The sequence below is a fragment of the Eubalaena glacialis genome, chromosome 14 (assembly GCF_028564815.1).
Source record: "Eubalaena glacialis isolate mEubGla1 chromosome 14, mEubGla1.1.hap2.+ XY, whole genome shotgun sequence".
In the NCBI taxonomy this organism is placed as follows: Eukaryota; Metazoa; Chordata; class Mammalia; order Artiodactyla; family Balaenidae; genus Eubalaena; species Eubalaena glacialis.
Window position 1 is genome coordinate 62,076,814 of NC_083729.1, and position 15,137 is coordinate 62,091,950.

Here is a 15,137-nt window from a genome sequence, read left to right on the forward strand (position 1 = left end):
AGTTGTGGCATGTGGACTCTAGAGCGGAGGCTCAGTAGTTGTGGCGCATGGGCTTAGTTGCTCCATGGCATGTGGGATCTTCCCAGGCCAGGGATTGAACCTGTGCCCCCTTCATTGGCAGGCGGATTCTTAACCACTGCACCACCAGGGAAGCTCTGGAGAGATTAATTTTAGATAAAGATAATTATTTTAAAAAGTGCATCTAAAGCTCTTATCTGATTTGCATTTTCTTTCCTTAAAAGTTTCTTTACATCAAGTTACTTTCCTTGCTGACAAATTTGCAACAGATATAACAAGTTATTATTTAGCTTATATTAAACCTAGGCATAATGAAAGTATTATACGTAATGCTGATGACTCTAATGACATGTCTATAATAATTAGGTCAACAAACAAACATTAATACTGAATATTTCTCAGTTCACATGAACCCGAAATTCATTTAGCTTAATTTTTCTTGTATTTAGAATTGTTTGGTTTGTAAGAACTTACTCTTCTTTAAGCCAATTAAATAGAGCTCGTCCGCAAATCAACCCCAGCAATGTTATCCAAAGACAAAGACACATACAAGGACACAAACAAACAGAGACATCATAGTTCTTATTTCAAAATTTCAGCCCTGAGTCATGCACAGCAACATAAAACCCATCAGTTTACAAAAAGAGGTTGGATTAAAATTAGGTTTCTGGCAGATGGAACAAATCAAGTTCACTTGTCTAGATGGCTGAATTTTTACAGAAAAAACACTTAGGTTTTTAATTTATCCTTGACAAGTCAATTTCTAAATTACTTTGCCCTCTTTTCAAAGTTTGCATTTTAAAAAGATGGCAGAGATGAGCGTTCCTGAGAAGACCAGATAGGACACTTACATCTCAAAGATACAGTCAAGTTTTTCCTAGGATGCCTTTGTTTCCCCTTTGTTTAATACTTACAAGCCTCTTAAGATAAATAGGGAAGGTAGTCAATCAACTTGTTCTCCACTGTCAAAGTTATCTGGGACTCCTGTGGGGAAATTAGAATCGGATGCCTCAAGTCCAAGGGAGTGCCCTGGCCTCTTACAGGATGTCGGCACAAGGGAAATTGCCCTGCTGTAGAAGTGGCCCCTGGTCCAAATTGGGTGTCCTGTTGGGTCTTAGATGGTGATACTAAACCAGGTCCCTGTGCCTTGGGGGTTATCATAGGAACTTCTATTTGATCCCCATGGGTAGGGGAAACAGGAGGCGGTGAATATGTTGGTGGCATGGGGGGAAGCAGTTGCAGAAACTGCTGGTGCAGCCTGCTCTTTTGCAAAACACTTGTAACTGCGAGATCATATAATAATTGAGTGAGCCATTCAGGGACCATCATTCTTCTCATCCTAACATATATTGGGTCCACACCCTATTACAATAGTACATCATGTCTTTCTTAGTCATAGGCTCATGGCTATGTTTCGCCCATTTATCTAATATACACCCCAAAGGGATCTCCTTCAGGATAGATGGAGTATTTCCAATTTTTATAAGTTTGATACCACCAAAACACAAAAGACACAAACAAATTCCGACACAAAAGGCCCAAACAAATTCTAGCATTGGTGCACACAAAACCAAGACCAAAACCAACGAACCGGTTCCCAAATCAGGTAGACTTACCCTGCAAAACCAACAAACTAGTTCCCAAATCAGGTAGACTTACCCTACAAAACCAACGAACTAGTTCCCAACGAACTGGCTCCAAATCAGGTAGAGTCCAACAACAATTCCCCCCTCCAATAGGGTACCCCAATCAAACAAATTGGCTTATCCCGTAAAGAAAAAGCCCAAATTAAGAGGGAAATATGTTCCCAGTGTGCACGCTGGAGCAACTTACCCTACAAAGTCGAGTTCATTGACTCGCAACACAAAAGGATACACAAAAGTAAAACAAGACCAAGACCAAAACAAATGAACTGGTTACCGAATTGGGTAGACTAACTGTACAAAATTGAGTCTGTGGACTCGTAGAAGTTGGTCTTTTCCTTGCTTCAACTGCCAAGTGCTGCGGTAGCTGGCGCCGCTTCAGGGAAGTTTGAAGGGAAGATCCTCAGGACAAATGGTCCTGGCATCTGCTAGGCCTTGCCACAATGTTCCCTGACCGGGGCTGGCTAGCCAAAAGCAGCAAGCCTCCTGGCTGGCTTGCCAAATTTGTTACCGAGTCCAAGCTTACTCTGCTTGCCACACGACAGGGCAATGAATCAGAGATGAGGTGTTGAGGCAAAGAATACGACTTTATTCGGAAAGCTGGCAGACTGAGAAAATGGCAGACTAATGTCTCAAAATAACCATCTTATTGGGGTTTGGATGACAGTTTCTTTTATAGCACAAAGAGGGGGAGGAGATGAGGAAGTAAAGTAAAAAGGCCATAAGTTTTGCAAACATCACCTGGAATGGCCAGCCTCTGGGAGGGGATGTGTTAATTTCTTCTTTCTTATAGCCATCCACAGATGGACAGGTTCTGGATGTTTCCCTGAACAAAGGCACTTTGGTTCAACATTCAGGCAGAGGGGCAGGGTTCCCCAAGGCAGGCCATTATGTATAGACAGTATCCTTTTAGTGAACAAAAGCAGCGGAAAGTGAAGGTTAAAGTAAGAGAAACAGATCCAACATGTAGTCAGATTTGGCTCTTCCCTGTTACAGAATTTCTTCAATTTGGCCTTGGAAAATATTTTTTAGATTTACCTCTCTCACTTAATCCCTTCAGTAACCTATGCTCCAATCCCATTGACTTCATGTTGTTGGAATTGGAGTAGGTGAAACCGCATGAAATGGCTGTTTTTATACGTCAAAGATAGTTGAATACCAGAATTTTCATATGGCTCAACCCAGTAGATGGAGCTATTCTTGGAGAAGATGGATAAAATAGATGAGTAGATGAAGCAGTATAGAAAGATAGCTGCTTGGATAGCTAGGTGGGCAGATGAAAAAATTGGTGGAGAACCACAATGAGATAACACTTATACCTATAAAAAAAGCAAAAACAAAAACAAAAAATGGAAAATAACAAGTGTTGGAGAGGATGTGGAGAAATTGGAACACTTGTACATTGGTGGTATGCATGTAAAATGGCACAGCTGCTTGGAAAAAAGTTTGGCAGTTCCTCAAAAAGCTAAACATATGACCTAGCAATTTCATTTCTAGCTATGTACCCAAAAGGATTAAAAACTGGGATTAAGACATCTGCACACCAGTGTTCAGAGCAGCATTATTCACAAGAGTCAAAAGGTGGAAACAATCCAAGTGTCCATCAACAGATGAATGGATAAACAAAATGTGGTATATACATACCATGGAATATTATTCAGCCATAAAGAAGAATGAAGTACTGATACATGCTACAACATGGATGAATCTGGAAAACTAATTATGCCAAGTGATATAAGCCAGATACAAAAGGATAAATTTTTATGATCCCACTTATATGAACTGTCTAGAATAGGCTTTTTCATAGAGACAGAAAGTAGATTTAGAGGTTAGCAGGGCTGAGAGGAGAGGGGAATGGGGAGTTATTACTTAATGGGTACAGAGTTGCTGTTTGGGGGGAATGAAATAGTTATGGAAATAGGTAGTGCTGATGGCTGCAAAATGTGAATGTAATTAATGCCACTGAAGTATACATCTGAACATGGTTAAAATAACAAATTTTATCTATAAATATTTTACTGCACTAAAAACAGTTTAAAAAGTTGATGGTTGATGGATGTAGATGATGGGTGAATGAGTGAATTTATGCATAGTAAGATGAATAGTTGAGCAGGTGGGAAATTCTGTTAAGGGTGAATCAATAAGGGCACAGTAGCAGGCATATGCATGCATGAATAGATGGATGGGAAGCTGTACAGATGGAATGAGAGGCAGTGGGTGGGGAGTGGAGTTTGAGCCATGGGGCTAAGACCATGGATAGAAGCTGAGGAGGCTGAACTTGCCCAGCCCCAGGGTGGCCCTAGGCTGGCAGTGACTGAGAAAGCGTGGGCCAAAGCACCTTCCTCTGCCACAGGCTCTTTGCAGCTGGACCTCAACCGCATGCCCAAGCCTGCCAAGACAGCTGAGAAGTGTTCCTTGGACCAGCTGGATGACACTTTCCACCCGGAGTGGTTTGTGTCCCTTTTTGAACAGAAAACAGTGAAGGGCTGGTGGCCCTGTGTGGCGGACGAGGGTGAGAAGAAGATACTGGCGGTAAGTCTGCTCCCTCTGGTCGGTGGAGACGCGGGAGTGACTCGTCCATAGAAATCGCTGAGCACAGACGTGTTCCTCTCCCTCTCTCCTGCCCTCCCTGTCTGTTTCCCAAGACACTGTCCCTCTTCCCTGCCAGTTCCCAGCCTTTGTCTCCTCGAGGCTCGTATCCCAGGAAAGCCCATCTAAATCGAAAGATGCCCTAATCTCCCGTGGACCCTGTTTAATTTATACTCTGCTCCTTGGCCTTCACAGTGATCTGTATCCTGGGTTCCCCTCTGTCTGGGCTTCCTGTGGAGGACAGGGGTCATGCCACTCCCATTTGAGCAGGACCCTATAAGGGACTGTCCTTGTTCTCTTCTCCCTGGCCAGAGGTCTGCCCAGGGGTGTGACTGGGCACCATGGAGAATCATCCTTTCTCTGCAGAGGAAGTAAATGAGTTTACTGTCCTTCCTTGGTATCTGCAGAGGGTTGGTTCCAGGAGCCCCCGTGGACACCAAATCCATGGATGCTCAAGTCTAAAATCCACCTTCTGTGTTTGGTTTAATCTACAGATCTGAAACCTGCAAATGAGGACCAACTGTACATTTATTGAAAAAATCTGTGTATAAGTGGACCTGTGCAGTTAAAACCCGTGTTGTTCAAGGGTCAACTGTACTTAGAAACGGCAGGCAGCCAGCCAATCCCTAAAGTGGCCCTTGAAGTAAAATATCCATGTTGTATAACAAATTATAACAATTAATAAGAAATACTAACATCTCAAAAGAAAAATGAGCAAAGGGCATACATAGATAATACATAAAGCAGTACAGTGGCCATTAAATATTTAAGAAGGTTCATTTCCCCTAGTAATTACATAAAGGAATGCTTTAAAATGTGAAAACATTTTTTATGTATTATATTAGAATTTTTAAAAAATAGAAACACTTATTGCTAGTGAGGATGCAGAGAGACGGCCCTCTCATTTACCTCTATTGGGCAGGCTAATGATTTTTACCATTTGGGGAAACAATTTAGTAATATATAGCCAGAGACTTAACAATATTTATGCCTTTGAAATTTTTCATCCCACTTCTAAAATCTCTCCTAAAGAAATAACCCCATAAAATTAAAAATTTAGGGTTTATTTATAACAACAAAGAGTTGGAAACAACCTAAATGAACCAAAATAACTGGTTTACTAAATAAATTATGGTCAACCATTGCATAGATACAGCATTAAAAGCGAACTTTAAAGAGTATATAATTATATAATAAAATATATTCCTAAATGAAAGAAACAAGCTATAGAACCATATATACACAGTGTGGTATTTCATATACTTGCAAAGAAAAATAGCTCTGATGAATAAATATTAAGAGTGCTTGTCTCTACATAGTAGAAGTATGGGTGACAGTCTCCTTTTTTATACATTTCTGTAGTTCCTATGTGTTCTGCAAGGAGCAGGTACTTTTATGATCAGATCACCCTGTATCTTTTTTTCAAAAAAATCATAAAGTGACCTTTACATCTGTCCTGGCCTGGCTCCTCTCCAAGCCATGGGGCCAAGCCTTTATGTCTCTCATCAGGTCCCCCTTGTCCCCTCAGGGCAAGTTGGAGATGACTTTGGAGATTGTAGCCGAGAGCGAACATGAGGAGCGGCCGGCCGGCCAGGGCCGGGATGAGCCCAACATGAACCCCAAGCTCGAGGACCCAAGGTTGGTGCCCAGCCCGTGACCCCTGATGCCCAAGGGGATGGGGAGGAGTATCCACAGTACAGGAGGCACTCACTGTATAGCCGCACAGAGGTCCCAAGGCCTGGAGAGGAGTGTGACTCATCCAAGGGTACACATTGTTAGGGGGCAGGTGACAGACATCATTCCAGGACACACTGGGCTCATCAGCTAGTTCCAGAAGCAGGCGCTGTTGGGTAGCTGTTGGTTGTAGGCCAGGCGTGCTGTCATATGGCATGTGTATGTTGTGTCATGGAACCTTCCCTGCTGAGTTGTTATTAGTATCCCCGCTTTACAGATGAGGAAACAATCACAGCAAAGTTAAATAAGGTCATTCCAAGGAAAGTGGCGAAGCTGAAATTCTCACACCTGGTCTGATTGGCCCCGGAGCCTGACCAAGGTCTTTCCCTGACCAAGCTGCCTTCCATGGCTCTCCTGTGGTGTCAATGCGGCTTTCAAAAGGCCTTTCAGCTTTAATTTTCCCATCTGTGAAATGGGGGCCTAGTCCCTGCCTCCCCTACCTCACAGGCCTCTAAGGGAGGGGCCTACATCCCAATCCAGTGGATGCAGAAGGCTTGAAGGCAGTTACCGGAGCCTGAAGGATGGCTGTTCGGGGGGAGGCGGGGGGTGAGTGGGCGGGGCTGCATTTGCTGGGTCCCTTTCCATGACCTGCTCAGCTCAAGTCACACTTAGCACAGATAGCCCACTTTGTTATAGCGCTATCCTGAGTGCCACTGGCTGGCAGAGCAGTGAGAGGCATCCCTGCCCAAGGATGCTGGGATCTGGGTGGAAAGACAAGAGAGACCCAGGAGACCCAGCAGCACGCAAGCAGTTGTTAAAACGGCCATTACTGAGACGCAAAATCCTGCCCGCTCTTTGAATTGTGAGGCTGACCTAGGGGAAGGATTTGAGGTTCTTGGTCATGAGAGACAATCAGCTTTCTGGGTTCACTCCCTGCCATCCTTCCGTGGCAGTGAACCAGCCACGTGCATCTAGGCCAGTGGCTTAGCTCATCTGGGGCTCATGGACCATAGCTCACCTAACGTGGAGCCCCTTGAAGCTCTGCCCAGTCCCCAAATCTCTAGTCTGTGATTAAGTCCTGGGTCAGGAAGGAGAGAGTGGCAGGGAAGGTGGCCTGGACAGAGTGGCTGAGAACTGGGTCCCTGAGGGTGTGCGGGGCTTGACAGCACCAAGAAGAGGAGGGCAACACGGGCGGGGCTCACACTGTAGCGAAGGCTGGGAGGAGAGGGGGATGCAGGTGCGGACAGGGGCTGGGGGCCTGGAGGCTGGGCAGGTCTGGGGGGCTGACTGGGGAGGGCCAGGGCGATTTGTGAGCAGGACCCGGAGGGAGCAGCCCTGGTGGGAGGTACCCTGCTGACCTCTGGGATCTCACTCACAGGCGCCCTGACACCTCCTTCCTCTGGTTCACCTCCCCGTACAAGACTATGAAGTTCATCCTCTGGCGGCGGTTCCGGTGCGCCATCGTCCTCTTCATCATTCTCTTCATTCTCCTGCTGTTCTTGGGCATCTTCGTCTACTCCTTCCCGGTAAGCAGGCCTGAGTGGGGAGGCACAGACCCTTGTCTTGGAGGAGCTCCTGGTCTGATGTGGGAGGTACAGCCCTTGACCTCCAGCAGCTTCTGGTCTCAGGGGAGTCTGTCATTGTCCTCAAAGTGCACCCCGTGTCTGATGGAGAGAAGTAGCTTCTGTCCTTGGGGAGTCCATGGTCTGATGAGGGAGACAGAGGCCCTACTCCGGGGAGTCCCCAGTTTGGTAGGAGACCCTTGGGGAGCTCTTAGTCCAATGAGGGAATCTGAGTTCTTGCCCTTGATGGGGAGACATAGCATCCTCAGCAAGCCCCTGAGGGGCTATATAATCAAGGGGTTGGCAGAAGGCGAGGCCCCTTGGGCAGGCATGGGCAGGGGAACCTTCTTGAAGGAGGGTGTGGAGCTGGGTCAGGAAGGGAAGGGAAGGTGTGGATGGCAGAGCAGAGGGGAAGGCCCTCTGTTTGGGAGGATGACACCTGCTGAGGACCTGGGGCTGCAGAGGGTGTCACTGTCCCCCCGGGGACCTGATAAAGTGTGTCCTGCCTGCTGCAGTGGGGTGGGCGTGGGGCAAGGGGTGGGCGAGGAGGGGGTGGGCAAGGAGCATCTCACTGGGCACAGTAAACACTGGGGCCCCTTTCACCTGCTAAGAAGCCAGCTGATGCCTGACAAAGAGTGGCCAGGGCCCCCCGCGTGGGGACTGCTGTGCCCAGCTCCATGGGCCCCTCCCAAGGGAGGAAGATCTGGAGCTCTCTTCCCTGCCTGTGCTTCCCTGCTCCTCACAGCAGCACCCCCGGTGTCTCTAGAACCTCAGACCTTGAAGGGATCACAGTGTCCCCAGGCTGATACCTGTTTTTTAATATTCTTTAAATTTTTGAAACTTTTTAATACGAAAAATTCAAAATCGTATACAAGTAGAGGAATGGTGTGCTCAACTCCATGTCACCCTTATTTGAATGGAAGGAAACAGACATCCAGAGAGGAGAGGGACCAGCTCAGGGCTGCATGGCAATCTGTGTACAGCTCCCGGTCTGGGGTTCTGGCCACAGCCCTGGTCAGCACCAGGCCGCCGGCCAAGCGCACGGTCCCCACAGCGGGTAGTGCGCTATGGGAATCACTCACCTGTGAGCTCTTTGCTTCGTGCCTCCTCCTCCCGGAGCGCCCGAGAGCGCTCTCCCACCGTAGCTGGCAAGGCGTTGTACCAGCAGAGCACGCCTCCTACGAGGAGGACGGTTAAAACCACGGAACAGTCCCCTGCAGGCCCTAATATCATGAACTGTGGGAGCAGCAGAAAGGATGCTGAGGTTTGGACGTCCAGGCCCCGGCTACCCCTTGGACCCTAAGTGACGAAGGAGGGTCTAGAGCTGGGAGGACCATGAGCTGGCCCGTGAGCCGGGCCCTCGTCTCTGCTGACTGTGTCGCCTGGAGCGCCAGGCTGAGACCGTTCTGAGGCTCAGCAAGACGACTCACGGCCCATTGGCCAGACGTGCCTGAGGCCCAGGGGCGGGTCCAGGTTGGGGGGGCCTGAAGCTCATTCGGTCTGGGGGGCCCTCCTGAAGCAAAGGAGGACAGATTACAAGTACAAGGTTAGCTGCTGGGCCCTGGAAGGGCACGAGCAAGTGTGGTGCCGGGAGTGTAGCTGCCCTGGCAGTGACCTGGGCTCAGGGGTTGGGCCCAGGACTCCCCTTCCGGTCCCCTGTGTCTCCTCCCCTGGGGCACTGCCCGGTGGCCGAGTTGGGGAGGCGCAGTGGCCCTCACCTGGCCTGTCCTCAGGCTTACCTCCTCTCACGTTGAGTACACCCAGCCGCCATTCGGTTCAGGCGAAGACCTTATTAGCGCGAAGTGTGTCCGGGAGGTGAGGGCGTGTTGCGTGGGTGAGGGAGAGGCTGGTGGGGCCCGTGCGCCTGGGAGCTGTCGGTCCACGAGGAGACACAGTGAAGCCAGGGACGAGGGGAGCACAGGGTACAGCCTAACGCCGCACCGTGAGACCAGGCCGGGGAGTGTGGGCAAAGGGGAGCTGGTGCAGACCCTCGCTCCTTGAGGAGGTGGTCTGAGGAGCAAGCAGCGGCAGCACCAGGGAGCTGGGAAGAAATGCAGAGTCCTGGGCCGGCCCCAGGCCTGCCGAGGAGAATCTGCCTCGGGAACATCAAGGTCTGAGCATCGCTGCTGTGTGGGACAGAGCTCCACGTGGAGTCAGGAGCCGTTGGCTGGGTTCTGGCTCTGTCAGTGGCTCCCCAGTGACCTTGGCCAGGCCCTCCCGTCGCGTTAGGAAGGGGCTGGGATAGGTCAGCGCTGACCTGCTGTGACTAGCACTGTGGATAGGGGAGCGATTTTGCCTTCCCCAGGGGGGCTGCATGTCAAGCCAGCCTTCTGCTGAAGAGCTGAGGGGAGGGCAGGGGCGGGCTCAAAGTAACAACACCACCACCCTTCCTGTGCCCGGCCCTGTGCCCTGGCCAGCTGGGCCCAGCCCCTGCAAGGCACTAGGGCTGCAGACCAGGCCTCAGGGACCTGGGGAAGGAGGCCCTGCTGCTTGGCTGGGAGATGGACGGAAGATTTCCAGTCACTTCCAGCCTGTGGTCCTTTCTCGTCCCTGGGGCAGCCTTATCCCAAGGCCCTGGGGGCAGGCCCTGATCAGAGCCTCTTCCCTGTGTCCTGAGTCCCCAACAGCGGCATCAGTCTCCTTTGAGATCTTCAGGAATTGTCCTCTTTTGAATACCAACCCTGCCTTCTCTCTCCAGAGCTGGCATGTGGGGTTAGATCCTAGGCGAGGGCTGTAGGGCAGCCTGGGTCTGAGACTGCAGACTGCTTTTGCTTGCAGGCCTTTGCTACAAGCTGGGCATATCCTGCTTCCCTCCAGCCAAGTCACCCAGTCACCTGGTGGATGCCAGACCTGTGACCGTCCATCACCTGGCTTTCAGGCCTTGGGGGGCAGAGGCCTGGGTGCAGAGGGGCTCCCCGCCAGTTGGCCTAATCTCCCACCCTCTTGGAAATTCCCCTGGGAGGGGGACAGGGAGGGCAGCCTGTCTGATTCCTCCCAGCTCTGCCCTAGAGGCAGCCGGGAGCAGGGCCAGTGTGGGGAGGCAGGAGGCGATCTGGCAGGGAAGGAGCGGCGGCTTTGTTTCCAGAGTTGGCTTTCCTGGGCGGCGCTGGGGAACATACTGTCCCAATTAGGAGCCCTGTGTTGTGTTGTATGTGTTTTCATGGTTTTGGGGGGAGGAGTGGGGAGGGGAGATTCCTGCCAGGCCTGCAGCAGCCAGGGCTTAATCAGGGGTGACCCGTCTCTAGGGCTAGCCCGCGCTGTGGGTCATCCCTCTATATCCCCCGCCCCAACTCTCTCTCTGCATTTTGGACGGGAGCATGGTGGCCAACGAGCCCCGGGCTCCCGCGCTGGGGAGTGTGGGAGGAGGGTGGGGAGAAGCACAGCCGTACCTTCAGGCCACCTGTCTGATGGAAAAGGCCGGGCCTGGCCTGGCCAGGGGCAGAGTCCTCTTGGTAGGTGGGCAGAACCTGGGAGTGGGCCCTGGAGTGACGGGGGAGAAGCCAGAGCAATACAGGCGCTGTGGCCCCCAGGCAAGAGTGTGGGCTTGTGTGACAGCGAGAGCGCTGGCCGGGCGGAGTGTTGAGCTGAGTGTGGCCTGGGGGATGATGAGGGAGAGGTGCAGGCAGGTGGTTGAGTGGATCAGCCACCTTTCCCAGCTCCGTTTCCCTGGCAGCTGTCACCACCTGTCCCTGCCTCTCCCCCCTCCCTCCAGAACTATACTGCCATGAAGCTGGTGAAGCCATTCAGCTGAGGACTCTCAGGCCCAGGACTGGCTGCCTCCTCTGCCCTGCTCAGCCGAATGTCTTCAGATGTCCAGGCCTCACCGTCCTGCCAGGGTGGGCAGCCAGAGAGAGGGACTCGCACGTGCTCCAAGTGTTGGCGACATCGAGCCCTGCGGTCACCCCGCTTTCGTCATTTCTTTCTCCCCCAACCCAAACCCTTTTGGGGATCAGCCCACGTGTATGTCAGTATAAAACAGTTTGAACCACAAAGCGGCGTTGGTGTGTGTATCTCTGTGGTACCTGAATGGGGTGACTGTGCAGGGCATGTCTGGGTGGGCGTGTGTGTGGGGTGTGTGCCATCTCTGCAGCGTTCCCAGTGGGACTGTGTATCTTTCAGCAAGACTGGTAGGGGTGGCGGGGGCTTTGAGGCTTGATGTCTGGCCTGCCTGGAGACCCAGCCTGTTCTGCTTCCGGGACGCCCCTCCACCCCGTGCCCTCCTTCCTCAGGCATCTCCTCACCCACGGTGATCTTTGCTTGGGTGGGCAGTTACCTGTACCATGCCCGGGAAGAGGTTCCACTTATGCACATGGAGCTCCTCGGAAAAACTCTCCAGGCTGGGAGGGCTGCTGGACCCCTGGCTGTGACCTTGTCTCCCATGCTCTTGGGATTTCTTGGGGTTCCCTCCCTCTGTTTCCTCACCCTGCTTTAACGATCTGGACTGGATAAACACACCCTTTTCTTGTGGTCTGAGCATCGCGTTAGCTGTCGGGCTGACATCTCTTGCAGGAATCAGGCTTCATCTACAAGAGCAGCAAGAAAATACTTAGAGAAAAACCGAAGAGCACGAAAACATCATGTTTCCGAAATAGAGGCCTCTGCCTCTGTTGGCTGACGGGCTGGAACTCTGGAGCACAGCCTGGCGGCAGGGCTTCTCCCATTTCCTGCTGTGAGCCTGTTCCCGTGGCCCAGGCCCCGAGGCCCCCGAGTGAGCCTTCCAGCCCCCTTGTCTCTTCACTGCATGCTGGGACCCAGACCGAGGCCCTGCCTCGTCCCCACCTGATTGGCAGGACTGGGGGGTGACTGGCACAGGGCTGAGGACCTGAAGCCTCCTGGGTGAGGGAGCTGCATCTTGAACATAGAGTGGTCCTCTCTTCAGGAGAGGCTCTGGCTGGAGGATGGCCTCGGTGTCCAACTCCGTGTGGGCCCTGAGATCCTGGGTGGCCAGTCCTGAGACTCTGACGCCTGACACCTGGAGCCGGGTGGCCCCACCTCGCACAGAACAGGCAGCAAGGACTGGGGTTACCCAAGTCTTCCGGGTCATGAGCCTTCCCTGAATGCCCACCGTGCCCGCCTGCGTGGAGGCCATGAGCTGGCGATTCCATGGAGAGGGCTGGAGGTGAAAGGATGCAAGAGCTGGGGCTGCAGCTTCGGGAGGTGCTGAGAGAGCTTTAGAGGCTGGGGAGACCTGAGAATATTTGAAGGTAGGGAGGAGGGAGCCACTGAGGAGGGAAAGATAGATCAAAGACACAAGAGAGAAAATGGGATAATTAATGGAACCAGCTTTTGGAGAAGGAGGGGAGGGCGTTAGCTTTGGAAAGAAAGTTCTCTTTTTCTTACAGGTACAAGAACGCTGGAGGAAATAAATGCATACTGTGCAACTATCAGCTGGGTTAAATGAGTTTGGGGGTACATTGTGCCCACTTATTAACTTTTTCCTTTAATCATTTGCTTTTTCTTGCTGCTTTGAGTTGCAGATCATAGGAAACATTATTTAAACTAGTAAAGGGAATATAATGGCTTTACAGAAATGAAATTTTCAGAGGGATTGGCTTCAGGTGAGGGCTGATCCAGCTCCTCAATTAGGTCACCAAGACTTTGCATTCTCTCTCTGCTCTGCCCTTGTCAGGCTAGGGTTGGGGTTAAAGCTTCTCCCTGGAACCATATAGGCCACCAAGCAAAACTCAGGGAGAATGAGGAACGGATGGTGAGGAGATACCATGTCCAGCACATGTTTATTGAGAGACTCCACGTGGCAGCCCTAGAGCAGGTTCTGAGGATATAGCAGTGAGTTACATATGACTCCTGGCCTTCCATAGCTCCCAGCATGGGGGGAAAGGTGGATCAGGAAACCATGGTTATTTGAACGCTTGTGAGAGTATCAGAGAAAGGACACCCTGGGACAGGGAAGGGATGTCATCTGAGTGGAGCATTGGACTGGCCCAGTGGCTAAGAAGGGAAAGCTGTGCTGAGCAGCTGGGATAGAGACCAATCTCCAGCTGTCAGAGAGCCTGGCTCCTTCAGGGCAAGGCTGGATGTTGAAGGGCCTGTATCTGCAGCTGAAGAGTTTGAACTTCATTCCGGAGGTAAGGAAGAAGCACGGAAAGACTTAAAGCTGGACTGGCCTTGATCAGAGTTGTGGTTTCTTAGTTCTTATCTTGGGAGACAGGAGTCTTCTGGGAGCACGTGGTGGGGCTTCAGGTTGTATAAGCCTTATGGCTTTCGAGGGGGTGAGGGTCCAGTGATCTCACCCAATTCTGCAATAAGGTCTATGATCACAAGTGGTGAAGAACAATTGCTTAGGATGCTGTGTGGCCAGTTGCAGAGGGCCATTCTAGAAGGCTGGTCCATTAGTCCAGGAGCCAACTCTGAAAAGCAGGGCAGGAGTCATTCATTCATTCATTCACTCATTCATTCATTTAAGAAATACATACACACACATACATACACACACACACGGAGAAACATCTGTGTACCAGACAAGGTGCTAGGCTCTGGAGATACAATGCTGAAAAGGATAAAAGTGGTTCCTGTTCTCCCAGAGCTCACAATTGAGTAGCGGAGGGAGACAAGTAGATAGGTAATTACAACACACTGATGGGCAAGGGTTACAGGGTTAAGGGCAGGGAGTGGAAAAGACAGTAGAGAGAGCAAACACTGACCAGAAATTGTTCCAAGATCTGTAAGAATCTCCACAAGGCACAGAGCCGTGGTTCTCAACCAGGGCCGATTTTTGCCCCCCAGGTGCCATTTGACAATGTCTGGAGCCAGTTTTTATGGTCCTGGCTTGGGGTGGAGGGGCTGAGGGTGCTACTGGCATCCAGGAGCTACTAAACATCCCTCAGTGCACAGGACACACCCTCCCACCCCAAATTATCCAGTCCGGAGAACTGATAGTGCTGCTGTTGGAAACTCTGGCATAGAGATCGTGGAGTGCAGAGACCCTGAGCAGATAGAACTAAGAGGCCTGGGGAATTGACTGGTTAGGGCTGGGGTGGGGCTGTGGGGTGCTGGGATGGGAGGTGAATTACAAATGACTCCCACTTGCCTGGCTTTATGAGTGGTGGGACCATTCATGAAGTCCATTTTGGACAAGAAAGTTCAGACATCTTTAAGGCACCATCAAAATACCCTTCCTGTCCTCCATGTCTCCCTACTAATATGGTCTCTCCTCTCTTCACAAAGTTCTAGAAAGCATTATTTACACTTGCTGTCTCCATGCCCTTACCTTGCACTCACTCCTCCACCCACTGTGGTCTGACTTCATCCCTGTGGCTGACTCAGTGGGTCGTCTTCTCCAACAGCCATCCCCTCTCTTTTCCCCTGTGGCACTGTGCTAAGAAAAGAGCCCTGCCCCAGCCCTCGGGGAAGGTGTCTTATTAGATCAAGCCAACCATAGTAAAGCCATTACCCTTGACGGTGATTTGTTTAAGAAGAGGCATGTGACTCATTTATGGCCAATGAGATGTGAGGGGAAGGTGGTGATGGTTATGGGTGGGGAGGGTGCTTGAAAAGTTTCTAGGAAGGTTCTATCCCCAATAACAAAGGACACACAAGGAGACACATCTTCATCTTTTGCCTTTTCTTCTTCTTGTGGAAAAAACGTAATGTCTGGAGCCATGGCTGCCATCTTGTGATCATGAGGGGACAA

General features: G+C 50.9%; 1 protein-coding gene across 15 annotated transcripts in view; it reads left to right on the forward strand.

Moving 5' to 3' along the window:
- DYSF (dysferlin) overlaps positions 1 to 11,478 on the forward strand; it is a 235,980-nt gene extending 224,502 nt beyond the window's left edge. For all 15 annotated transcript variants that reach the window (XM_061210962.1, XM_061210975.1, XM_061210972.1 and 12 more), the window contains 4 exons: positions 4,015 to 4,193; positions 5,779 to 5,888; positions 7,303 to 7,450; positions 11,199 to 11,478. In XM_061210962.1, coding sequence (XP_061066945.1) covers positions 4,015 to 4,193; positions 5,779 to 5,888; positions 7,303 to 7,450; positions 11,199 to 11,237 — 476 coding nt within the window. In that variant the 3' untranslated portion in view covers positions 11,238 to 11,478. The remainder of the gene's footprint in view (positions 1 to 4,014; positions 4,194 to 5,778; positions 5,889 to 7,302; positions 7,451 to 11,198) is intronic.
- The last annotated feature ends 3,659 nt before the right edge of the window (positions 11,479 to 15,137 follow it).